At 60.6% G+C, this 25,445-nt stretch overlaps 3 protein-coding genes across 9 annotated transcripts in view; 1 reads left to right on the top strand and 2 right to left on the bottom strand.

Moving 5' to 3' along the window:
* The window catches only part of UNK (unk zinc finger), a 33,946-nt gene extending 28,500 nt beyond the window's left edge, over nt 1-5,446 (top strand). For 3 of the 4 annotated variants that reach the window (XM_029213338.1, XM_029213336.1, XM_029213337.1), the window contains 3 exons: nt 2,067-2,248; nt 2,872-3,129; nt 3,963-5,446. In XM_029213338.1, coding sequence (XP_029069171.1) covers nt 2,067-2,248; nt 2,872-3,129; nt 3,963-4,118 — 596 coding nt within the window. In that variant the 3' untranslated portion in view covers nt 4,119-5,446. The remainder of the gene's footprint in view (nt 1-2,066; nt 2,249-2,871; nt 3,130-3,962) is intronic. The other variant, XM_029213335.1, reaches the window with a different exon arrangement.
* Nucleotides 2-21,720, bottom strand: UNC13D (unc-13 homolog D). Of its 2 annotated transcripts, none has more exons than XM_029213333.1 (32): nt 21,500-21,633; nt 20,735-20,770; nt 20,421-20,528; nt 20,263-20,322; nt 20,107-20,173; nt 19,701-19,881; nt 19,255-19,299; nt 19,055-19,123; nt 18,802-18,871; nt 18,509-18,613; nt 18,334-18,426; nt 18,156-18,259; nt 16,814-16,931; nt 16,583-16,707; nt 16,353-16,443; nt 16,223-16,279; nt 16,039-16,136; nt 15,882-15,933; nt 15,649-15,779; nt 15,441-15,561; nt 14,936-15,079; nt 14,671-14,769; nt 14,350-14,556; nt 14,101-14,169; nt 12,986-13,065; nt 9,849-9,954; nt 9,703-9,774; nt 9,086-9,169; nt 8,870-8,990; nt 8,533-8,656; nt 7,883-8,079; nt 2-1,290 (listed from the first exon to the last, which is right to left on the bottom strand). In XM_029213333.1, exons 1-32 carry the CDS (start codon nt 21,614-21,616, stop codon nt 1,277-1,279), a joined length of 3,165 nt encoding a protein of 1,054 aa, XP_029069166.1. In that variant the 5' UTR covers nt 21,617-21,633; the 3' UTR covers nt 2-1,276. The 2 variants fall into 2 exon arrangements, with proteins under 2 accessions (XP_029069166.1, XP_029069167.1); XM_029213334.1 differs by lacking the exon at nt 2-1,290 and adding an exon at nt 4,263-7,194 and having other exon boundaries at nt 21,500-21,720.
* Nucleotides 21,721-22,930: 1,210 nt separating this feature from the next.
* Nucleotides 22,931-25,445, bottom strand: part of WBP2 (WW domain binding protein 2) — a 7,870-nt gene continuing 5,355 nt past the window's right edge. For 2 of the 3 annotated variants that reach the window (XM_029212808.1, XM_029212809.1), the window contains exons 5-8: nt 25,033-25,167; nt 24,714-24,836; nt 24,186-24,262; nt 23,892-24,051 (exon numbers count right to left, since the gene is read on the bottom strand). In XM_029212808.1, coding sequence (XP_029068641.1) covers nt 23,998-24,051; nt 24,186-24,262; nt 24,714-24,836; nt 25,033-25,167 — 389 coding nt within the window. In that variant the 3' untranslated portion in view covers nt 23,892-23,997. Of the gene's footprint in view, nt 24,052-24,185; nt 24,263-24,713; nt 24,837-25,032; nt 25,168-25,445 lie in introns of all 3 variants that reach the window. The other variant, XM_029212807.1, reaches the window with a different exon arrangement.

Genomic DNA, 25,445 nt, shown 5'->3' with positions numbered 1-25,445 from the left:
AGTAGGGGCTCCGGGCACGGAGGCGAGTCAGGCCCTGGTTCCACGGTTCTCTGAGGTGTGTGAACCTGGACAAGTGACTTAGCCTCTCTTAGTTTCCTCTGTGAATTGGGTATAATGGCAGCACCCACCTCGTGTGGTGGTTGTGAGGCTTAAAGGAAATAACATGAGTGAAGTGCTAGGCCCTGGGCCAGTGCACAGTGAGAAGTGTGGCCTCAGAGTTGCCAGGGCCTAGGTCTGCTCTCCGTGCCAGTGTGGCGGCTCTGCCTAGTCACCCAGAGCTCCTTGGGGCCAAGGGAGAAGTCTGAACAGGCTCAGCCCTGGCGCAGGGCGGCCTCCCTGTCCAGCAGAAACACCAAGCAGACCCAGCTGTAGCTCCAAAGGCTGTTGGCTGAACCCAGCGTTAGAACTGTGTGGACCAGGGGCTCTGGAGGGCACGTCAGAGCAGAGGGTCCAGAAGCGCGGGTGGAGACCTGCGTGTGTGCGTGGGGCCAGTGCGAACGTCTGCTGAAGTAACAGACATCCAACCTGCTGCCTCTCGTTCAGCAGCACCTGCTGCTCCTACTGCCCCCTCCCCCGGCAGCTGTTCAAGGAGATCAGAAACACCCTCCCTGAGGGGGCTGGGCATCCTGGTCACACTGAGCCTGAGCCTCTGAGCTGCCCTTTGACATTCTGAGCAGCTTTGGGTCCTTCCCTAATGTCTCTGAAGATGGGTGCAGCACCTTCACCGCGGGTGTTGCTGCTGTCGGCGCAGGTGCACCTTCACCGCTGGTGTTGCTGCCGTCGGCGCAGGTGCTTGCTGTTAGGTTTGTCGGCTTGCCCATATTCTGGAGGTATCTTGACTGCAGCCCTATTACTGGCCGCGCATTCCTTCCTTCCGCACATAGTTACAGATACAGGGTGAGCTCAGCAGTCCCGGCTGGCATGGAGCCACGGTCTCTCGGGAGAGGCAGAGGCGCCCAGGCATTACATCATACTTAGAGACCATCACTGTCGTGTGGAGGCAACAGGCTGGGTGCTGCGATTCAGAATAATAGAGGGACCGAACCTGGGTGGGGCTCCCCGAGGAAGTGGCTCCTCTCCACGAGAGGAAATGCCACCCGAGCGGGAGGAGAAGCACAGGTGGAGCTTGCCGCTGGCCAGGGTTGCCTCAGCAGGGATCCCAAGTTCTCGCCTCCAGGACAGGGCAGAGAGCCTCGTATCTCCATACAGGACGACGTTGGTCATGTAGGTGCACTTGTGGTGCTTGGAGGACAGACTCTTTTAAATCCGTTTGGTTCTAGAACATCCTGGCTGGATTAGTGGGAAAGGGAGCAAGAAAGAAGTCATTAGAATGATGTGTGTGGGCAGACTGAGGCCAGAGGTGGATATAGGTCTCCCTCAGAAGACAGGGGCCGTCCTGGGGGCCACAGAGCCAGGGGCACGTGGTGTTAGTTAAACACCTGCTGAATGAGTGGGTGAAGGGGGCGGTGGATGAGCACACAGCTTAGCTGTTTGCAAAGAGTAGGCCTTTGGAGCCAGACGCCCTGGCTGTGTCCTGGCTCTACCATGTAACTGTTTTTGTGATTCCTGGCAACATGTTTTATGTCCGTTTCCTCACTGTAAACAAGGGGGATGGACCAAGGGCTCCCTGTGCTCTTCCGGCTCCAGCTCTGCCATCATCTGAGGCTCTTGACCCAAGTCTTTTTTCCTGAATCTCCTCCTGGGCCTCACATCAGGGTGCAAGAAGGCTCCCCTTTCTCTAGGCTGAAAGTGAAGTTGGGCTCGCAAATTGCCACATTCCCAGACTGCTCTCCCTACAGCACTTCCCAAGGCCCCTGACTGACCTCGTGAGGCAGGTGACGGGAGCCCCACTTTACGGAAGGGGATGCTGAGACTCGAAAGTCAAATAGCAGCTCATGAGTAACAGGTGGCGCCTGCGCATCCCTGTGAAATTCCCCAGCCTGACATTGCCAGAGCCTTGCACAGCCAGCCTCTGGAGGCCCCCAGGCAGGGCTGGACAGGGCGGGGGGCCAGGCCCAAGCCCAAAGCTCTTCGGAGCTCTGATGTTCCTCGCCTTCCTGGGGCAGGTCTGAATGGGATGAATAGCAGCATCTGGGAGCATTTTGCCTCTGGAAACTTCTCCCCGGGCACTTCCCCTGCCTTCCTGTCAGGGCCCGGGGCTGCCGAGCTGGCCCGGCTTCGGCAAGAGCTAGATGAAGCCAACGGCACCATCAAGCAGTGGGAGGAGTCCTGGAAGCAGGCAAGACAGGTACTGGCCCCGCCCACCCGCCTTTCCCGGGGCCTGTGGCATCTAGCCCAAGCCCATCCATCTTACACAGAGTGGGTACGGGGGCTGGGGGAGGCCAGGGGTCCTGGAGAACAGAGCAGAAACTCCGTTCGGCTTATTCTCTCCCCCTGTGGAAAAACTTGCCTTGCCGGTCAAGACCTTGGGGTGGCTGGTATCCCAGGCCTGGAATTCCCTCTGTGAGCTGCTTATTTGGTCTGGGCCCATAGCACTGCTTGCTTCTGCCCAGAAGCCCTGACTCTCCAGGGCTCTAGGTCCAGGGTTCTAGGTTCTGAGATGGGCCTTATGTCCAGCCACAGCATGGCTGCCCCTGGAGGTGCTGGCCAGCTCTGCCTGGTGCTCCCCTGCTGTGCTGGGCTCAGCCCCTTTCCCTGCCCACAGAGGGTCTCTTGCAGGTCCTGAAACCTCTCCTCTTCTGCAGGCAGCATCAGCCCTCCTCCCTGCCCCACTTCCCAGACACCTGACCCAGCTCCCCCGCAGGCCCCGCAGCCACAGTGGCCCACACGGGCTCCCAGAGATGCACTCTTGGGGTGGGGGGCAAGGGCAGGGGGGCCATCATGACAAGGTGCTGCGTGTTGGGCCCATAGGCTTGTGATGCCTGGAAGAAGGAGGCAGAGGAGGCCGGGGAGCGGGCCAGCGCGGCAGGCGCTGAGTGCGAGCTGGCCCGGGAGCAGCGAGATGCACTGGAGGTGCAGGTGAAGAAACTACAGGAGGAGTTGGAGCGGCTGCACTCGGCCTCCGACCCGCAGGCCCTGCCCACCTTCCCCGACCTGGAAGCCCTCTCACTCTCCACCCTCTACTCTCTCCAGAAGCAGCTGCGGGCTCACTTGGAGCAAGTGGACAAGGTCAGCTTAGGAGGTTGGGAAGCACAGGGTGGGGAGGTACAGTGGGCTCAGCCAGTGCTTGGACTTGGATGGGTCCCTGCTGTTCCAGGGATGGCCACCCTCCTAAGAGCCTCTGTCCCCGCTGAGCTCACACAAAATGCCAGCCTGCTGGAGAGGAGCTCGGAATAGAAAGTCACTCACTGGGGAGGTGGGAAACCTGGAGGTAGATGGGCACCAGGGCCCACCCCTGGCACTTTCGAGGGCAGGCACTGAGCTGAGCTGCATTAGTACGCCTGGGCCCTAAGTTTCATCCTGACCACTTCTCTTCCTGTGAGCTCTGCACACGCCAGCGGACATTCCAGAATGGTTAGGTCCCCAGGGCTACTGTCTGCATTCCTCGGTGCCCTTCTGGGTCCCCAGGGGAGTGCGGCACAGTGGGAAGAGTATACTTCCCTTCGTTGGGCAGCCGTGTCACCTCGGGCCCGTCACTACCTCTCCAGACCCCACAGTTCTCACTGGGGACCTAGGGTCATTATAAGGTCAAACGAGACAAGAGGCAGAAGCCTTTGTGCGAGGGAAAGCCTGTCCGGCTGGGAGCTGTAGAGCGGCCCTGGCCCTCCCCGCTCCCACACGCACAGCTCCGACTCAGCCCCACTCGGCCTTGCAGCTGAAAGCAGAGATGAGGCGCCTTGAGGTGATCAGCCAGCCCCCTGACCCTGCCCTCCTCCTTATCAGCTGGGGCCTGTAAGCACACTGTCGAGTTTCCTCATCCCAAGGGGCTACAGTGAGAGTTGGGGGAGCTCTTTGTCCGACATGGGGCTGGGCCAGTGACCGTGATGTCCCTTTCCCCGCAGGCCGTGTTCCACATGCAGTCGGTGAAATGCCTTAAGTGTCAGGAGCAGAACCGAGCGGTGCTGCCGTGCCAACACGCCGTGCTGTGTGAGCTCTGTGCCGAGGGCAGTGAGTGCCCCGTCTGCCAGCCAGGCCGGGCCCACGCCCTCCAGTCGTGACCCTGCAGGCCTGGCCCCGGCCTGGCTCAGATCTTCTCCCCTAGGACTTTTTAAAGTATATATATGTATGTATGTATGTATGTATGTATGTATGTATGTATGTATATGTATGTATATGATTATGTATACATTTCTGTATGTGTGTAGGTGTGCGTGGGCGGCCAGTGTGTGAACAGTGTCTGTGTGTATATCTATACGTGGATATAGACACACACTTTAAACAGACTCACCAAGCACTTTTTAAGAGAAAAAACTATTTTGCAGTCCTCCCTCTGCCCGCTCCCTACCTTTCCCACTGCAGAGACAGAGTCCCCTCTTCTCCCACCAGCCTTTTGGCAGGGAATCTGTTTCAGCCTCTTTTTTATGTAGGAACTAACTATTTTTAACTTCTTCCTGGGGCCTGAGCAGGGAAGGGTGGAAAGCTAGAAGGGGCCAAGGGGGGGGGGGCAAGCCTTCAGGGCAGGCCCTGTTCACCCCACTTCCCCAGGCCAGGGCGAGAGCCAGGGGTGTGGAGGACCTGGGCCCAGACCTGGTTCCCAGCTGTGAGGCTTGAGCGTGGGGGATCCAAGCCCGCCGAGCTCTAGGGTTACCAAGCGTGTGTTTAGTCCAGGCTGGTGGGCCAAAGCCGTGGGGCCAGCCCCACTCCCAACCCTGGGCTCTTGCAGCTCCTCGAGGGGCAAAGCCCAGGCCTTTTACCCCTCAGGTACCTGAGGCCGGGGGTGTACCCCAGTCCTCCCCCCACCCCCGGGCTCCTAGAGCAGCCTCCCTGGCCCCAGGGCGACCTACCAGGCTGGCACTGCCCTCTCCATCACCCCCCAGCTGCCCTCAGCTGTCTCCCCTCTGCACAGCCCTCCGTGCTGTCCACCCCTCCCTCTGGCAGCTAGCAGGGCAATAGGTGGGGAGGAGCTGCGGACTGTGAGGACCAAGGTGGGGCTCAGGCCCCGCCCTCCTCCCCAGGAGGGGCTCCGTATGCATTCCTTGGTGCTCTCTGAGTGCAGCTGACGTCCTGCCCGTTTGGAGCAGACGCCTGTGTGCATGTGTGTGCGTGCCTGTCCGATGTATAGTGTGTCTTAGCTTCCATTTTTAAAATTGTTCTGTACAGAGAGATGCAGCAGGGGGTGGGAGGGCAGAGTGGGCAGAGGGAAGCCACCCCACTCCCAGCACTGGGGGTCTGGGGTGGGAGCAAGAGGGCTGCAAAGGGTCTGGCCCGGCCCAGGCGCCCCCTTGGGCTCAGCACGAAAGGGCTTTCAACGAATTAAGTGAAAACTTTTTTACAAAAACGCAAAAATCAAAGCTCCAAACGTATTGGAAATAAAATATGAACTTGCGGTGGTAGCTTGTTTATGTCTGGGTGAGGGACGGTTGGGCCCTAAAGGAGGGCCTCTGGCCCAGCTCAGCCAGCCCAGCCCAGGTTTCAGCCATGGGAAAGGCTCGTGCCTGACCCCTGAGGTGTGGCTAGATAGCTGAAGAGGCCTTGAGGCACTCTGGGCCCATCCAGGCCCAAAGGCTGCTCCGGGCTCCTAGACAGAGCTTGAGTGTTCTGACGCAGGCCTGCTGGGGTTGATGGGATGGGGACCTTAAGCCCTGGACCCAGAGACCTCCCAGGCCCTAGGGCTCTTCAGAGCTCTATCGTCAGATGCAACTGGTATACTTAATGTTTTCCAGAAGACAACAAGGCCCCTAGTAGCTTCTCAGAGGAACAGACAGTGCCTGCTCATAAAAGCATCGAAAGAAAGGTGGGCCTGCCCCCTGAGGGAGCCTTTGAGCCACCTCCCCTCCCCTGCTTTTAGCTGGCCTGTTAGGTGGGTGGGAAGACACACACCTTGTGGGCTTTCTGTATGGGTCTCAGAGGAGCAGAGCTGAAAGAAGCCTTGGACATGGTCTTATCTGACCTCCCCCCATTCATCATACTTGTGCAGGCTCAGAGAGGTTAGGTGACTCAACCACAGTCACACTGGAATGAGAAGTGAGCCTCAGGCTCTGACTCCCAGCATATGGGCCACTCCCCCAGGCAGGTCTGGGGCCCCATTCCTCTAAGCCCTGCTGTTCAGAGCAGCCCCTCAGCCTCAGCCTGCACCCCTGGGAGGCCCCCCCCCCCCACTCATGGGGTGCCCCCATGAGTGCCAGGCTCCTGTGTTGGGCAGTGGCGACAGAACGTGATACGTCTGGTGGTGTTTTGTTCGAAGCCTTTGCTGCTGCGTCAGTTACCTCCACATCTACCCCACTGCTCTGTAACGGGGAGTGCGCGGTGGGCTGGGGCCCAGAGTCGGGGGCAGCCCAGGCTCTCCTGAGGGCTGAGGAGGGGTTTGTGATGGCTTGGCTGTAACCTAGGCCCCGCTGCAAGCCAACAGTATGTTTAGTAAGAGGACGATGTATTGTTAATTTTTTTATTTTTGCTAAGAAAATTTCTAGGTACTGTCCCAAGGAGGAGCGGTCCTCAGCAGACACAGATAGCCAAACTGTGCCAGCCCCACTGCCCACCAGTTCTCACCCCTTCAGGGCTCTAGGCTCCTTAGCCTGGGTGCTGGCAGCTCCCTCAGGAGAGGACCCAGGCTCCCTTCATTATGGCTGCTGAAGAATAGGGCCCAAGGCACCTGGCCCCCCACTTCAGTGGCTGGAACAGGCCTGCCAGGAGAGGAAGGGCTGAGCCCCTCCTCTGCCAGAGCAGCTTTTCCCTACGAGGGGAGCAGGGGGAAGGGGTGCAGACAGCTGTCTCCGCTCCCCCAGGGGCTGGATTTGGCAGAGAACGCTGAGGCTGGGGCTGAGGGGAGGAAGCAGGGGGTATAAATACTGCGAATGGGGCCCCCATCACTGTGGGCCCCGGCTCTGGCAGCGGGAACCCCGCACACTGGGGCTCCCCCGACCTGCAGGGCCCTCCTGGAGTGTTAGGCCAGGTGGGAGGGCTGCGCTGTGGTGGGGGGAACACAGGCCTCCCAGGGACCCAAGCCCCGCTGCTACCGCCCTGGCCACGGGGCGTGCTGGGAGGCCTGCTTGGCTCGCTGCCGCCGCAGCCGCACAAACACCTGGGCCTCGCGGTCCCCCTTCCGGCTCTCTAACAGCTGCAGGATTGGATCCCCTGCAAAGAGAGGCATTTGGGGGGTCAGACTCAGGGAGTGGCAGGGGCTACAGCACTGCCCTATTCTCCAGAAATTAGCCATGGGCCCACACCAGCCAAGCTCGCAAGACAGCCTGACAGATGAGGCAGGAAACGCGTTTGCCACGCCTGGGCAGCGGGGCGCACCTGCGGCGCGAGAGGCTGACGTGCCTGTTCCTTTTCATACAAGAACCTTGGGCCAGTCCACCAATTCGTGCCTCAGTTTACTCATTCGGAGAGTAGCGATAACACCTGACTCACTGAGTGGTTGTAAGGACTGAGGGTTAACATATGTCCAGTGCTTAGAAATGACCCATTGTGAGCGCTCAAACACAAGACCTACCCCTCTTATCAAGCTTGGGGACTGCTCTGCAAGAACGTGCCCCCTGGGCACAGAAATGGCCCCTCTCCCCAGGCAAACTTGTTGGTGACCTTATCCCACCAGAGAGAGTCGCACACACTTGGCCTAAATTAACCTTCACTGGTCCTTGACCAGGCGCGAGATCTCAGCAACACAAGCCACCAGGCTGGCTCCACAGGCTTCCGCCTCCAAGGAGGCTTTCCTCTGACCCCAACTCGGCCTCTGGGGGCCCCTGAGCCTTTCACGGCTGCCCCTCCCCTGTATTCCCAGTGCTGGGCCAGGGCCCACACTCACAGGGCTCAGGCCTACCGTTGGGTGCAGGGTAGGTGAGGGGCAGGCGGGTCTGAGGCACGTCGCCGGGCTCCACAGTCCCCGTCAGGCCCGGCACCGAGCACAGCGGCAGGAAGGCCTCCCCTTCAAGGTCATCAGCCCCCAGCGTGTCGTGATCCAGCACCGTGAGCAGAAGGCACGCCCCATCCTTCTGGCACGGCTCAGCAGGCACCAGGCTGGGCGGGGGTCAGAGCCGGGCTCAGCTGCCTGCCCCACGTGCTGCCGTGGCCACACAGCCCCCGACGCGGGCTCACCCAGGCGCGTGGGATTAGGGTTGAGGGCTCTCAGCCTGGTGTACCTTGGGCCACACGCCATGATGCCTGCTCTGACTGTGGGCCGATGCTTTAAACCAGGGGCCCCTGTGTACCCAGGCCCGCCTGACTGGTGGAACAGAGGACCTCAGGGGCAGCACCCTTCCCTGAAAGCAACTGGACTCAGACTGGGAGGAGTCTCCCCAGCAGCCTCACTCCACCTGCAGGGGAGCAGGTTTGAGGCCTGTGCCAGCAAACACTTGTCCCAAGTGCTCCCTCCCTGGGACTCAAACCCAGTCCTCTGAGGGGAGCCCCTCGGCCCGCCTCAGCTGGGAGGAGCAGGCCTGAGGCGGGTCCAGGGCTAGTGGGACCACTCACAATTCAAAGGTCTCATCGAACAGTGGGTGAAGGTCCTTCTTGTGCTTTTGGGTCTCTCGGAGGGCCAGCTCAGGGAACTCGTGCCTGGGCTCCAAGGTTAGCTGGACAAAGGGGTCGCTGGAGCCTGGCAAGTGGCCGGGGAGGGGACGTTGGCCGAGGATATCCCAGCCCCGCCTCCGGTGCCCACGCCAGCAGCTGTGCCCCGCTCAGCAGCACTGCCCCCTCCTGGTAATCCATCAGAAATGCACCCAGTGCTCAGGCTGGACGAGCAGAGCCCCCGGGGACTCGGGGGACCAGAGTGGGGACACGGAGAGTGGCTGGGGCAGCCTCCACTCACCATTGGAGTCCAGGGGCAGCAGGCTGGAGGCGCTGAGCAGCTCCACGTGCAGCTTCTGCTCGGAGGCGCGGTAGGAGGCCTTGACTGTGACGGCCCCGAGCTCCTCGTAGGTGGTCTCTGCCTGGGGGCGGGGCGCAGGGGCAGCGTCAGCAGGGGCTGAGCGGGCGAGGCGGGGCTCCAGGCGCGCAGCGCGCGCGGCGGAGGAGGGGCACTCACCTGCTGCTGGATGCGGCTGCAAAAGTACTTCTGGATGAGTTCCCGGCTGGAGGCCGCCTGCAGCTCCAGGTCCCTCTGCAGAGCCTGGGGATGGGGCACAGCTGAGGAGTCACTTGAACTGTCACACAGTCGCAGCCCAGTGCTGCCCTTCAGAAGCTTGCAGCCAACGGGAGACGACAACGTGAAGTGGAAAGCACTGGGCGCTGGGGGACCACAGGCAGGGTTGCCCTGGCAACAGCCAGAGGCACCGACAGGGTGGGCTCCACAGGTGTGTCTCAAAGCCGCCCCCGCCCCAACCGTGTTTAGAAGAACTTCACACGTGGAGGGGTTTTTTGTTGGTTCGGTGGGGGGGCGTTTGTTTGTTTTCGGTTTTTGCTGTGCCACGAAGCATGTAGAATCTTAGTTCCCGGACCAGGGATGGAACCTGCTCCCCCTGCATTGGAAGCGCGGAGTCTTAACCACTGGACCGCCAGAGAGGTGCCCTCAATTATGTTTTTTTAAAGGGGCCCACATTTTCATTTTGTGCTGAGCCCTGTAAATCACGTAGCTGGTCCTGGACACAGGTGAGCACAGGAAGGCAGGCTCCCCACACCACCAGCTAACCAAAAGGCCCCTACCTGGAAGGTGGCCGTGCGCAGGGCCTCGGGCGGCAGGCCACAGCCCTCTGCGTAGAAGCAGATCTCCAGGTTCTAGGGGGCGAGACATCAGAGGTGACCCCCAGGCACTCTCCCACCAGGGATTTTATTGTCACTGGTGTTATTACCTGTAGTGCGATCTTCAGCCTGCTAGAAGCCAGAGGGCAGCTCCGCTGGGAAGCGGCCACTTCCGCCAGCACCGTGAGCGTGTGGGTCCACAGCAAGGTCAGAAGGCTGGGGTGCCCGTGCAGAGGGATGCCGGACACAGGACAGAAGGACAGAGGAGGAGGAAGCGGAGATGCTCTTGAGAAAGAAGAGGCCTCGTGGGACCCAGGCCCACCCCCGTTCGCCAGTGCCTCCCCACCCCCACCCTCCACCTGCCTCACTGGTGGGACTGGGGCCCAGGCTGCAGGCAGGGGAGGGAGGGAGGGCTGGTCTGCTGAGGGAAGGAGGGCAGGGGGCGGGGCAGACAGGCCTAGTCCTATCCAACATGTCTCGGAAGCTAGTGAAGGATCCTTCTCACTAGGATTAACAAACCCCAACAAAAAAAGGAGCAGGAGGGTGGTCCCCCAATGACAGAATCATGAGTCAAGATGGGAGTGACCAAAATGAATAGGATCTCAGCACACAGCATGGGTAAGCATGTACTACCTGCGGTGAGAAAAAAATAGCAACCAAGCCACAGTCCATCCTAATAACCTGAAATAACTGAAATTTCACTTGTCAAAGTAGAGTCAGGCAGATAAGCACAAAAAATGTGTAATTAAGAACGGGGGTGGGGCGCTTCCACGGTGGCACAGTGGTTAAGAATCCGCCTGCCAATGCAGGACATGGGTTCAAGCCCTGGTCCGGGAAGATACCACATGCCACGGAGCAACTAAGCCCGTGAGCCACAACTACTGAGCCTGTGCTCTAGAGCCCACGAGCCACAACTACTGAGCCCTTGTGCTGCAACTACTGAAGCCCGTGCACCTAGAGCCTGTGCTCTGCAACAAGAGAAGCCACCGCAATGAGAAGCCCTCGCACCACAACGAAGAGCAGCCCCCGCTCGCCGCCACTAGAGAAAGCCCGCGTGCAGCAATGAATACCCAACACAACCATAAATAAATAAATTAAAAAAAAAAAAAAAGAATGGGGGTGCAGGAGACTTCCCTGGTGGTGCAGTGGTTAAGAATCCGCCTGCCAATGCAGGGGACGCGTGTTCAATCCCTGGTCCGGGAAGATCCCACATGCCACGGAGCAACTAAGCCCGTGCATCACAACTACCAGGCCCACACGCCGCAACTACTGAAGCCCGCATGCCGAGAGCCCGTGCTCTGCAACAAAGAAACCACTGCAATGAAAAACCCGCACACTGCAATGAAGAGTAGCCCCCGCTTGCCGCAACTAGAGGAAGCCTGTGCGCAGCAACGGAGACCCAACTCAGCCAAAGATAAATTAAAAAAAAGAAAAAAATGAATGGGGGGATGGGACTTCCCTGGTGGTCCAGGTCCAGTGGGTAGGACTCCATGCTCCCAGTGCAGGGGGCCCAGGTTCGATCCCTGGTTGGGAAACTAAGATCCCTCACGCGTGCTGCAGCCAAGAGTCCCCATGCCACAACTAAGAAGTTCACATAACGCAACTAAGAAGCCCGCATGCTGCAATGAAGACCCGGCACAGCCAAGATAAATAAATAAATAAATAAGTAAATAAAAATAAATATCAAAAAAATGAAAGAATGGGGCTTCCCTGGTGGCGCAGTGGTTGAGAGTCCGCCTGCAGATGCAGGGGACACGGGTTCGTGCCCCGGTCCGGGAAGATCCCACGTGCCGCGGAGCGGCTGGGCCTGTGAGCCATGGCTGCTGAGCCTGCGCGTCCGGAGCCTGTGCTCCGCAACAGGAGAGGCCACGGCAGTGAGAGGCCCGCGTACTGCAAAAAAAAAAAAAGAAAGAATGGAGGAGGTCTAGGGATTTCCCTGGTGGTCCAGTGGTTAAGACTCCACGCTTCCACTGCAAGGGGGCGTGGGCTCGATCCCTGGTTGGGGAACCAAGATCCTGTAAGCTGCGCAGTGTGGCCAAAAAAAAAAAAGAAAAAAAGAATGGGGGAGGTCTAAAAATTTTTTAAAGTTTAGAAAAAAATTGGGTGGTCCATACTAAAGGTAGTTAATTTGGAGACTTGCCCCCTGGTGACGCAGTGCTTAAGAATCTGCCTGCCAATGCAGGGGACATGGGTTCGAGCCCTGGTCCGGGAAGGTCCCACATGCCACAGAGCAACTAAGCCCTCGTGCCACAACGACTGAAGCCCGGCGCCTAGAGCCCGTGCTCCACAACAAGAGAAGCCACCGCAGTGAGAAGCCCGCGCACCGCAACAAAGGGTAGCCCCCGCTCGCCGCAACTAGAGAAAGCCTACTCACAGCAACGAAGATCCAACGCAGCCAAAAATAAGTAAAATAAATTAATAAAAAAAAATAAAAGTAGTTAATTTAGTCCCCATACTTAAGTGTTCATTATGCACAGACTCCGTTCTAAATGTTCTGAGGCAGTGAGTGAGTGGTACGTTAAACTCCTGTCTTAGTGGAGATTAAACTCTATTTTGTGTGAAGATTAGAGCTGAACTAATGGCATTCTCTGGCCTAGGAAATAAAGAAGGTGGGTGTCTGAGGCGCCGCTGCCCCGCCAGGAGCAGAACTCTGGGGGCCAGCAGCCCCACGTGGAGGACCTGTCATCATCACCGTCACCGTCGTCACAGCAGCTCAGTCATCAACCACGTCCTTTGTTGCAGGCACTGCTCTCAGCACTTCACATGACTCATTTAGTCCTCAGTAGAGGCCAGAACTATGACCATCTGCACAGAAAACTTGAGTAATCTGCTCAAGGCCACCCACCAAGCAGCAGTGAAACTGGAGTATGAATCCAGGTCGTCCAGAGCCCATGCCCCCTTGACCTCTACCCACTGCTGCCCAGTGTGCTCGGCCCTGTTTTGAGAGAGACCCTAACGAGAAGTTCCCCTGGAACACCAGCTGCCTGTAACGTTAGGGAGGGCAGAGCTGCAGCCTCCCGCAGACGCAGCCCAGGGCTAAGGGAGAGAGGACAGACAGGTTTCAGCTCAGCCTAAGGTGAAATGGATAGCACTGTGCGGCCATGAGCGCCCTGACCCTTGGAGCAAGCATTTAAGAGAGTCTGGTTGCACCCTCCCCTGAGGATGGATGCTGAGGCCGGGAAGGAGGGGCGGGTGGGAGGAGAGGTGGAGGTGAGGGGGCGCCACAGGGCAGGCGGCGGCTGCAGACCTGTTGAAGTTCTCCTGAACCAAGTTGGTGTTCATGTAGCAGAGCTTCACCTCCAGGAACTTCATCAGGGGCAGAACGGCCTGGGGAGGGGAGGCAGCACATCTGGTTCTGGCCCATTCTGGTCCCACCCCCATGCCTTTGCCCTGGCCCGGAAAGGAAACGGGGCTAGGAGCGTTCCTGCGCATCTGTGGAATGTGTGCAGAGCCAGCCCCTGACCACAGTCGGCTCCAGCCACACTGGAGACAGTATAGCCTCTTCTATAGCCCTGAACCTGCCAGACCTGGTCCTGCCTCAGGGCCTTTGCCCATGCTGTTCTCTCCCATAGAAATCCTCATGGCTCCTTCTCTTCCTTCCTTTAGGTCTTGACTCAGCTGTCACCCTCCAAGTAAGGCCTCCTCTGGCCACTATCTTAAAATACAGTCCTGTGACGCTTTCCATTCCCTTGTGTGCTTTATTTTTCTCTTGACGGGTTATCATTAACTAACATATGATACGTGTGTGTATACATATATATATGTTTACACACACACACATATATGTATAGTTCTAATAATAGCTATAGCTATAGTTATCTACTTAGCTCTTTTTTCACCTCCTCTACTAGAATGAAAACTCTAGGAAGGCAGGGATTTTTGTCACACTGTTTATTGATATATATCCCCAGTGCCTAAATCAATACCTGGGACAAAGTGGGTGCTTAAATAGTTGATGAATTAATGAGTAGCATGCTCCCAAGCAATCACACGTGTAATTATTATCCCCGCTGACAGATGACGCGAGCCTGAGGTCAGCTGACCTATATAAATAGAACAGCTCCGCTAGTAGGCAGCTAAGAAGGAGTCATGCCCAGGGCTGTTTGGCTGCAAAGTCTAAAGCCTCCCCCACTGCAGCTCCCACATTGACTGTCAGTGCTGGGAGAGCCCGTGGAATGACCCAACCCCACCGTCTTAGCATCTAAGGGAGAAACCGAGGCCAGGAGGGAGCCTTCCTTGCCCAAGTCTGGGGGACTTATCTCTGACACCCCATGGCCTTCAGCCCCTTGCCCACCCTAAGCCCCTTTGCAATCCCTGACCCACATTGCTGGCAAAGGTCAGCAAGCAGGGAGGGCCACTCACATCCTCAGGCAGGACGGATTCCTTGATGCCCACGAGTTTCTGGATGTGCTTGGCAATGCCCACCTCCAGCTGGAGACACAAAACGGTAGGAGGGAGGCCAGGGTGTGAGTCGGGGGTCAGGAGAGGTTGCTTGGGGCCCGAGTTTAGGTTCAGGAAGGGAAGGGGGCTGGACATTGGCCCAAGTCCTGCTGGAGGGTACTTCAGGCTGGGGATGGGTGGGGTGGGGTCACTGCGGGTCAAACAAATTACCTGCTCGGCCAAGGTGCGGACGCCAGTGCGGATCTCATGGCCCAGCCCAGCCAGGGCGCCCTGCAGCTGGGCATGCAGCGTGTTCTGCAGCTGCCCCTGCTCCAGCACGGCCCCTACCCGCTGCTCCAGCGCCTCCCATGCCAGCTGGGTGGGCAGCTTGCCGATCACCAGCCGCAGCTGCTCCATGTCATTCACCACCACGCACAGCTGCAGGCAGGCGTGGGCACAGGGATGCCAAGCTTCCTGAATAGTGCCAGGACTGGCAGGCTCCACCCCTACCCCGGCCCAGCCTCAGCCTCAGCCTCCAGCTCTGGCCCTTACCATGTTGGCTGCCTGGCCCTGGTCCTTCTGGCCGGCAGACAGCTCACGGGCCCGGGCCTTTATAAGGCTGCAGTACACCAGGGCCAGCCGACAGGTGTCCTGGGGTGAGGCGGGCGTGATCAATGGGGGTGGGGAGTGCCGAGGAGAGGCAGATGCGGGGGGAGGCAAAGGAATTTCAGTGACTTGGGGGATTTAGGACATAGGCTTTTGGAGGCTGCTAGGATGAGAACTTGGGAGAAATCGTGGGGTGGGAATGAGGCTGCACCTCCACAAACTTGACGGTGATCATGAAGGCCTCCTCTGGGTCAGGCCAGTCCAGCTGCTGGGCAGTGTGGCTGATCTGGGCAAAGCAGGTGGACAGGTCCACAGCCGATGTGCTGTGCTTGGTCAGTTCACCCAGGGGCACCAGCTAGGAGACGGGGGAGTGTGTAGAAAGGAGGGCTCAAGGCTGGCCAAATCCATGCTCTCCCTCCCCACTTGCACTTGCAAGCATCCAGGGCTCATAGAGCCACAGCAAGCACAGAGCTGGGCCGGGGGCTGCAAGGTGAACAAGCAGGGCTCTGCCCAGACCCCCCAGGCTGCGGGGATCAGCATGTAAACCAAGTCCCCCCCACCCAATATTAACAGGAGGCAGGATTTTGCACTCAGCTGGCCTCGAGAGCACCGCTCAAAGCTGGTTAACCGCTTCCGCACGTGCCACACGGTTGGCAGAGCTGCGAGCCACACCCCGAAATGTGGGACTCTGCCCCTAGTCCAGGCCCCAACCCCACCTCGTCCATCTGCACAGAGCGCTGCACCCGCTCCAGGGCCACGCTGTACGTCTTCTGCAGCCAGGAGGGGATGGCCGGCTGGAACCAGTGGTGGAAGCCATCCAGGGCCAGGACGCCATCCCTGGGGAGAGCCAGGGTCAGCCTGGGGAAAGCCGGGGCCATTGCGGGCTTCGGGCCCTCCTCTCCCTGCAGCCAGTCTGCTGCCCACCTCTCCGAGAGGACCGGGCCCAGCTGGTAGAGCTCCTTGAGGCTGACGTAGAGCTGGAACAGACTTTCGCCCATCTCCGGGGTCATGGCACCGCTCACCACAGCAATGTGGTCCTGCACCCTCTTGGCCACCTGCGAAGGGAAGGCGTGGTGGGCGGAGCTCCAGAGCCAGGGCAGAGGGCTGTGGCCTTGGGACGCGGTGGGTGGATGGGGCGGGGGGCTGGTGGGGCTCACCAGCCATTGCAGCTCCAGGAAAGCCATGGAGAAGAGGTCGATCTTGAGGACACTGGAGGAAAGGCAGCAGGTGTGACCTGGTGGCACACAGCGGGGTCCCTCTGGTCCCCATTCTGAGCCCCTGCTGCACTGCCTCCCAGCCCGGCCGCCTGCTCACTTATGGAAGATCTTGCTCCAGGTGCACTGGCACTGGTGCAGGTCGCCAATGATGTCTTGTACCAGGTTCAGTAAGGCCTTGCCCGCCTCCAGCATGCCCTGGCAGGGGCAGAGGTGAGCCAAGCAGGGCTCTGAGGGGCAAGCATCCTGTCCCACCACCCACCTCCTCACCCGAGCCCCCTCACCTGCACCATGGGCTGATACTGCTGCTGCTTCAGGTGGAACCATTCAGTGGTGCCAGTCTGTGGGCAGAGAGACAGTGAGCAGGGAGGGCTGCTGGGCCCAGGCACCGCACCTACAGGGTGGGCACCATACCTGCAGTGCCTCGGTCACCAGGCGGGGCAGGGGGCCTCTTTCGGGGCACAGTTCTCCAAAGGCTTTCATCTTGCACATCTGTACCAGGACCCTGTGGGGAGAGAGAGCCGTGTGCAAGATGCCCGTTGCCCTGTAGCCCCCACTCACTCCGCCGGCAGGCTTCCCCACCCCAGAGGTGCCCCAGCTGTTCCCCGTCCCCGACTCCACTGAAGCGGGGGGTAACCACTGACCTGAGGAGAGACTGCAGCCGGGCTGGGGAGTCGGAGACGGAGAGGGGGAAGACAGAGCGGAACCTTCGGATGAGGGAGAGGCCATAGGCCAGCAGGGAGCTGAATGAGGCGGCCAGCTCCTCCAGCTGCAGGGCCAGGACGGTGCTGTGAGGCGGGGGCTGCTTTATGGGGCCCGGGGAGCCGCTCCCTGAGCCCTGCCTGCCCAACACCACTCGCCCCGCCCCAGCCCACCTGCTCTGCCTTGAGCCGGCCCTGGATCCACTGGTACTCGATGCTGGTGATGGGGTACAGGAGGCAGCTGCTGGGGAACTCCAGGCTCTGGTAGAGACGGCTGTAGGCCAGCCACTGCCTGTGGCAGACAGGAAGCCCTCAGCCTGGCCAAGTGGGGCACGTTCCTTCTCACAGCTCACCTGGCCTGGCCTGGAGGGGGTGGGGGTGGGGTAGGGGCTGGTGGTGCGGCGTTATCCCCACCCCACCCCCACCCCAAAGCCTCCTGGGGATCCCCATCGACCCGCAGAGGCTGAAAACCAGTGGCTGAAGGTAACCCACAGGATTGTTTTTGTTCCCATTAGTGCTTTTCAAACATGTAAATGAATTGTCCATCTCTTAAATTAGAATATTTGTGATTTTAAAATTGTGATTTTAAAATTCAGGACTTCTTGCTTCTTTTGAGAAATCAGATTTGGAGACTCGAGCCTTCAAGTACACGTAAAACTTCAGCTAGAGCATCCCTTCAGAGAGTCGAGGGGAGACTTCACAGAGGTGACCGAACTGAGACAAGAGGGAAGGCGAAGGAGGCTGGGGCAGAAGAGCAGCCCAGGGACAGGCCTCCGCCTGTACAGCGCCGCACTTCCTGCTGAGGCCCTCACCCTCGGTGCCTGCTCCAGTCTCCAGCCTCACCTGCATTCCCCACAGCCATCCAGGAATACCCACCTGCCCCTGGTCCTAGAAGCTGCCCTTCTCCGCCAGCCTCCTTCTGATCCCCTACTGAATGCCAAGTGTCAGCTCCCACTCTCAGTCCTCCTCCTGGCAGCACCCGGGCTGTGCCCCTACTCCTCTCGTGCATGGAAAAATCTACAAACTCCTGTGTGTCCTTCCTGGCATTCCCGTAATCTAACAAGGCTCAGGGGAGGTGACAGGCCCTCAACACGGATCCAGGAGCATCAGCACACAGATCTGTTCAATGGCCCTGGGGTCTGGGCCCAGGGTGGCAAACTCAACTGTCCAGAAGGACTCAGGTGGTGTCAGGGGACGAAGCGCCCAGATGGCAACTGTGATGGATGGGGGAGGACACGCTACTCTGCTCTGACCACGTGCAGCCCAGCAAAGCGACAGCCCTGCGATTCCAGCATGAAGCTTTCACGGGAAACTGGTGATGTGAATCCGCACAGCAAATCTCCAGAGTTTTAAAAGTCGGCAACTGACTCAAAACTTAAAATACAATTTGGGCCCCAAACAGAAATCTCCTGAGGGTTAGACTTCGGGCTGTCAGCCTGCAGGAGGGCACGCAGGGAGGGAGAGGGTGGTGCGGCACAGACGGCCCTCGGGCACTCGGGCTCGGAAGGGCACTCACGCCATGGACTGGTGGAAGTCGGACAGGTCCTTCTGCGTGGAGTGGAGGAAGAGGACGGTGGCAGCCTGGGGGCTCAGCAACCCGTTCCAGGAGGTGCTGCCCGCCTGAGGGGACAGGTGGAGGGTGTCAGGACCTGACAGGCAGACCCTGGCCCTGCCCAGCCCCGGGAGGGCAGTACCTGGTGCTGGGTGACCTCGTGGGACACGAGCTGCTGCAGCAGGCGGAGGTGCACTGTGTAGCTGGGCTGCGAGCGGCTGGCCACGGTGTCTCTCTGCAGGGGGGCCGGCACAGCCGTGAGCAGAGGACCCCACGCCCAGTGCAGCCCCTCCTCCCCACCCAGCCGGGCCACCTACCCGCTTGTGAATGAACTGGAACTGGAGGTGACACTGACCACGGTCCGGGTAGGTCTCCGTGCAAGGCTCTAGCGGGTACCACTGATCCTCCCGGCAGTGCAGGTCCTGGCAGGCCGGGCAGGCAGGGGATGCCCATGCCTGTGAGCCGCAGGAGCCTCACCCGGTCGGGGGCAGGGGAGGCGATGGGAGGCAGACCCCAGGCTCCGCTTGGTGCAGGCCTGGAACCCCTCCCTTGATCCCCTCGTCACCCCCTCTCTGCCTCTCTCCCGGGAACCTTTTCCCACTCCACTCACCTGTAGTCTCAGAACCACGTTCCCCAGAAAGTCATCCTGGCCTTTGTCCTTCCGGACCTCCTTAAAGATCCTGTTCCAGGCAGGGTGCCGTGAGGGAGAGGGGCCAGGAGCCTGACCGGGTCAGGCTGGAATCTGCTCCCTACCTGCAGCCACCTGGGCCCAGGTGAGAGCCTGCAGCCCAACAACCAGTATGCATGTGGAGGCAGGGCAGAAGGAGCCCCGACTCCTTCCCCGGGAAACCCACGGCCCTCACCTTCGCAGCCCGTGCAGATCTGTGAGCTCCCCGAGCTTCTGTCTGACGGACTCCACGGTGTCCATGTCCCTGGTGGGGTGAGGTTTGAGCAGAGGCGGAGAGGGTGTCCTGGGAGCCCCCAACCCCTTTCTGCCACCCTCACCTCCAGGCCCCCTTCTCTTCCCAACCCCTACATGGGGGGGGGGGGACATGCTCCTCACCACATGTCCAGACGAAAGCTGGCATTGCTTATGTCCTCAAACTCCCTGCAGTGAGAAAAGAGCATGGCTGAGGGTCTTGGAGGGATAGACCCCTGACCAGGCCACAGGCTACCTCAGCCCCGAGCCTGCCCCCCAAAACTGCCATCCAGTATCACCCACTGCCAAGTCTTAGTCCCTCCCTGCAAATTCTCCTCCCCTCCCAACTGCATCTCTCTCTCCTTTAAAGTAAGGCTTCAGGCTACCCCCCCAGATCAACCCAGATGTGTCTGACCCTCCGCCGCCCACCAGCACGTGGCATTTAAGCCATTGCTGTGTCCTGCTTGGCCTCCTGTCAGTCTTGCCTGCCTCGGGAGCAGGCTCCTCCTCCAGTCAAACCAAGCTCCCTCCCCCGAGCCAGGAAGTGCTGCTGGCCCAGAGCGGGTAGGAACTGGGGCAGGGCCACGTACAGGATGAAGGTCTCGTCCCAGACGGGGTTGAGTGTCTGGGTGATGACCTGGGTGCGGTGGATCTGCTCCTCTGGGATGGTGTGCCTCACCACGGCCTTCTGCCGCTGCTGGAGTCCAGGGCTGTCCCCCGGCACACCCACCCCCTGCTCGATGCCCAGCAGGCAATAGGGGTCACTGAACCCTGGGGAGGAAGGGGAGGGGTGTTGGCTAGGCTCCCAGGGAGAGTCCTTAACACCCCCTACCCCTCTCCATCCCAGGCTCCAAGGACAAGGGGCCAGCAACACCAAAGTGAGCCCCAGGGGATGTTTGGGAGATGGGAATTTGCACCACAAGCTCTGGGACAGGCTGTGATGGGGAGAGGAAGGAGCCAGAAAGAAGGCCCTCAGGGCCCCCCATCGCCACTCACCACTGACATCCTTGCCCAGAATGCCCTTGGCTTGTTTCACCGTGGCCTTCAGACAGAATATTGGTTTCTGGAGCGACAGGAGGTGGGGCCTGAGTCCCAGAGGGAGCTGGGCTTCCCGGCCCCTGTGTTTGCTCAGGACAGCCCTGGCAGGCTTACCTCGAGCTCCTGGACCTGCTGCAGCATCTGCTCGTGCTCCCTGGGCTCCATACGGAAGGCCTGGTGGTGTAGGAGTGTGGGAAGCTTGGGGCACGGGGTGGGAGTGGGGGGACACGGCCAGGCTGCAGGGAGGCAGGTGGAGTGGGGGCTGGCCTCACCTCCTGCAGGTATCGCAGCAGCTCAGAGGACTCCCCGACATGGGTGGGCTCGGGCTGACCCAGGCGGTACAGGACCGTGTAGAGAGCTTCCTCGTAGAGCAGGGCCCGCTGAGACACAGCAGGGTCACCTTGGGAACCCCCATCCACCCACCACAAGGTCTGAGCCCCACCAGCCACCCCTGGCACTCACGGCACATGCCCAAGGTGGGGACCAGGCGTCCACACGCGCAGCGGAGGGGAGGGGGGGGTGTTTGGGAGGATGCAGGGCTGCTTCCCAGCACCCCTCTGCGCCCCGGAAACACTCCGATTCTTACCTCCTCAGGGGACAAGTGGTGGGATGTTGGCTCGATCTGGGGAGCGAGGTGGAAAGACAAGGTGTCCCAGAGGCCTGGACCAGGGCTCGGACGCGGGAACGGCTCCTCACAGAGCAGGCCCAGCCCCGAGAGCTGAGGGGGCCCCAGCACCTGGCCTCCAGCCCCACCAGTGCCGCACACCTGTTCCCACAGCAGGGCTCCCGGGGGTCCGGCACCCGGGCCACCTTCCTCATCCCCTGGCCCGCCGTGGCTCGGGTCCATTGGCGCCCAGCTGTGCCAGCTCAGCTGCGCCAGCAGGCGCCCGTGGCCTCAACCTCCCCCAACCTCCCTTCCTTCCCCAGAGGAAACAGCGCTGCTTATCGGGCGGCTCCGCTCCGCACCCCGGCGGCGGAAGTGAGGCCCAGCAGCAGAGGTGGGAGACTGGGGGCTCATGCCAAGCAGGCCTGGGGGCTGCTCAGCTGGTCCCCGAAGGCCCAGCCCCCAGCGGACACTCCCTGCCTAGTGGAGTGGGTGTCTTTGGGACTGGAGGAGCAGAGGATGGCTGGGGTTGGGGCGCGAGAGGGAGGGGCCTCCGAAAGGCTCAGATCCCAGACCTGAGACCCAGGCTGGCCCAGAGAACACATGGCAGACCCTCTTCTGCAGACCCCAAAGGCTCTGCCAGAGGCTAGGGTGGGCAGGAGAGGGGCACACATCCTCAGCCACTGCCCACAGGAGGTGGGACCCCCCACCCAGGCCTGCTCTTCTCCCCACTGAGGTCCCTCCTACCTCCTGAGCCCTGTGGGGCAGGGCCTCCTGCAGATCTCTGACTCTGCGGCGTCTTATCTTGATGGCCTGGCGCAAAAGGGGAGGGCGCCGCTGGGTCTGGGAGAAGAGCGTCGCCATGGTGGCCAACCCTGCCCTTCCCCTCCGCGGTGCCGCTGCCTTGGGTGAAGATAGGGAAGCCACAGGGTTATGCAAAGAGCCCAGGGCTGCCACCCGGTGCCAAGGGAAGGGGAAGGAAGGGCGGGTCACGGGAGGGTCAGGTCGGGGTTTCACCACCTTGGGGTTGGGGGGCCACGGCTCCCAGGCCCCTGCACCTTCCTTCCTCCCTCCCGCTGGCTGGGATCCTGGGAGGAACTCAGCTGGGCTGGAGGCAGAGGTAGACCAGGTGGGCGGGTCCGCCCCACCCCACCTTCCCACAGGGGCGCTGGGGAGGGTCCAGCGCCGTGGGCAGCGGGCATGAGGGCAGGGGGGCAGCGGGCCTGCCGCATCCAGGTGACGGGGACGCTCCCCTGGCCGGTGGGGTTCTCAACCTCAGGTCTCCCTGAACCGGCCGCAGACCCGGAGTAGGGGTGGGCAGGGCACAGGGTGGAGGCTCCGGAGAGGCGTCTCCCCAGCCGTCAGCCAACCGCTCAACCTGCTCTGCTCCCCAGGTGACATTCCACCGAGGTGACAGGGCCAGGCTGCGTGGGGCGGGGATGGCCCCTCGGCCCCGGCCCCCATAAGGATGGTCGGGCAGCTGCTCCCTTCAAACGCCCTTGTAGGGGGCTCAGCCAACCCGAGGAGCTGCTGGGCGGGGCTGCAGAAGGAACAGGCTGGAGAGGCTACTGCCTAGCCTCTCCTGACAGGGCAACTTGGCCCAGAAGGGACAGGAAAATGGACGCTTCGGTCTGCGCTGAGCTCCACCACAGGGTTCCAGGGCCGCCCTCCAGGCCAGGGTCCAGGGAGTGCAGGCCTGGGCATGGACGGTGGCCGTTTCCCACCCGCCCCGGCCCCAGGGTTCACAAGGAGGGTGGCACCAGAGCCCACACTGCAGGGGCCAGTCTTGAATGCCTGGCCTTCACTGACGTGCCCTCTAACTCCCACGAGGCAAGGCGGTGAGCACAGCAGCCAGGGACGCAGGAACTCCGGTCCAGCCTGGGCCCTCCTGCCAACGCCTCCCACCCAGAGTAGCTGCTGGGCTGTGCCAGGCCCCAGGGGACTCAGCGGGTGGGCAAAGTTGCTGAGCAACTGCCACAGAATGGACACAGGAGAGGCCTTAGCATCCTGGCCCCAAATAGGCCAAGAGAACAAGGGACTCTCACACGGGAGGGAACACTGCCTCCCCCGGCCCCGAGCAGCCAGATGGCTCTCCTTCCCAAGAGCCTCGTCACCACACGCAGAGCCAGGCAGGGTCCAGTCACTCATTTTTACAAATTCACATTTTCAGCAGACAAATCAAGGTGCAAACAGGGTTTATTTCACATTAATATATTAACTGAATTTTTTTGTCAAATAAATAGGGAATTCTCTTTAAATAACCATCTCCTCTCTTCACAGCCAGTCCAGGAGCAAATGGGAGCAAATTTTAGTGCATCCAGGGGGCATATCACCAACCAGGCAAGAAGCTTAAAGGGAAGAGGGCAGGCTAAGGGGCTGGCGAGAGGTCATGGTCAGCGCCCAGGCCAGGCCCCAGGGGCTGGCGAGAGGTCATGGTCAGCGCCCAGGCCAGGCCCCAGGGGTCTGTTCCCAGCCCTCCCGGCAGCCCCCAAGTGGACATGCATTCTGCAGTTCCAGTCCAAGAAGCCCCTTCTAGAGGGAAAAGAGAGAAGGCAAAGGGAAACAAATTCCAGAAAAACTAGCAGGGAAGCAGAGGGGCTCCCTCCCCAGCTGCAGCAGCCTGGCCCTCACGCCACCCACCCCCTGGTGGCTCGTGGGAAAGCTCCAAAAGTCAAAAGCAGTGGCAACAGGATGACCAAGGACAGGGAAGGGAAGGCGAGCGTGACGGGGGCTGAGGCTGGCTGGGAATGGAACGTAGGCTGACAGTCCGGCAGACAGGTGGCCTTCCACAGCCAGGTACAGACCAGAGTGGATGGAATGTGAGTAGGGCCTGGCAGGGGTCCCTGGGGAGGGCAAAGCTCGTAAGGATAAAGTGGCTACAAAACGAGAGAGCTGGACTGCGGCGGAGGAGGTGGCCAGAGAGTCCCTCCGTGGGTAGAAGCTATGAGAGCAGGACAGGAACGAGGGGGATGCCCCCCGGGGATGCTGAGAGGGAAGCGCTGTGGGCTCTGGGCTCACGTGGGAAGCTGGGAGGCACCGCTCCCCGCACCCCTCAAGGCTAGGTCCTGGCGCCTGCTTTATATTCATCCAAGTCAAGGGGCCCTCCCCCTGCCAGGCTAGTTTCTGGTGACTGCTTTATAATCAGACCTGGAGAAAGGACGAGGCCCGCCCCCCACCCCAGACTCAGCCCCAAGGGGAGGGGAGGAGAGAGCAAAGAATGGCGGGAGGAGGGGGGTGTGAGCGGTCTACTGGGTCTTCTTATCTTCTGGGGGGTAGTAAGGAGGCGGCGGAGGCTGGCTCTGAGGAAGAAAGGAAAGATCACGTTGGAAGGGTCGGAATAAGCCGAGGTCTCTCCTGCCCCTAAATCCCAGCAAACTGGGGCTGCGGGGGTCCCGCCAGTGCCACGGCCCCCCCGCTCACCAGCCGTGCTCACCGTGGGCATGTAGACATTGTGTGGGTTGCCTGGGTTGTAATAGGCGCTGGCGGCTGCTTCGGCGGCCTTGGCTTCAGCTGTGAGAACATACAAACTGGGGAAGAGCCCCGGGGACAAGCCCTCCCCGCCTCCTCCGCTGCCCCCACGGCCCCGGCCCCCTGGTGCTCGGGGCGGCTGGTGCTGAGGACGCAGTTCCATCACTAAAACAGTGGAGAACCCTTCCTGAGCACTTACCGCGTGCCACACCGTCCCATCTGGTCCCTCTACACCTCCTGCCCCCCCCCATCTTCACCACAAGCCCCCCAGGTGGTGCCGTTGGCACATTTTGTGGATGAGAAGACTGCGGTGCAGAGGGGGACCTTCCTGGGCCCAGGGCACGTGGCCAGCTAAAGGACAGAGTGGGGGCTGGACTCTACCCCTTCGCCACCAGGCCACCGCGCTGCCGGTCCCCTGGGATCGTCCCTAGGCCAGTGGTCATTCGTTATCTGGGACTTCCGTGCAACCACGGGGAGCAGCCAGGGCCCTCACCTGCAGGAGTGGAGGGGACATCGGGGCCGCTGACTGGAGGCTCCATGGGCCCAGGGTAGGGCGGTGGCGGGGGCTGCATGTACCCCATGGCCCCGTCCATCATGGGAGGTCCCGGATAGAACTCTGCTCGGCAAGAAAGTGACGGGGACCCAGTGAGCAGCCCAGCCCCAGCTCCTGTAGCTGGCACCCTCCCAGGCCCCTCCAGCTGCTCTGTCAGTCCTGAAGCAGGCCAAAGAACAAGTCTCCCCTCTACAATCCCCTGGCCTGGGTGAGGGTGGTCAGTGCAGGGGGAGGCGTGGGCAGCAAAGGACACACTCACCAGCTGGGGGCAGTGGACAGGGGTAGCCAGGAGGGCAGGGGTACATTCCATTGGCGACTGGTGGGGGGAAGACATAGGCCCCGCTGGGCATGTAAGAGTAACCATAGGCTCCGTTGGGGGCTTCACCTCGGGAGGCTATAGCACAAGGGGAGAGAGAAATGAGTGTCGCGGGCCTTGGGTACTGGGGAGAGGGCGCTCCCACCGCCTGCCGAGGGGAGCTGCAGGGTCCCAGGAATGTGCACAGCAGACACGCCTCACCCCTCCCCAGTGGAGTCCGCCTCGGTCAGGAATGAGGCGAGGGGTCTGGATGGGGAGAGAGGTCAGAGCTGGGGTGGAGGGGGTCCAGGACAGGGGCGGAGGGATGGATGGAGGGAAGGAGGAGGCTAGAGGCGGGGTAGAGAATGGGGCTGGGT

Source organism: Monodon monoceros, unplaced genomic scaffold, assembly GCF_005190385.1.
Source record: "Monodon monoceros isolate NGI ecotype Baffin Bay Population unplaced genomic scaffold, NGI_Narwhal_1 Super_Scaffold_9, whole genome shotgun sequence".
Lineage (NCBI taxonomy): Eukaryota > Metazoa > Chordata > Mammalia > Artiodactyla > Monodontidae > Monodon > Monodon monoceros.
The sequence above is the reverse complement of the archived record's forward strand: the minus strand, read 5'-3'. Positions and strand labels throughout refer to the sequence as shown.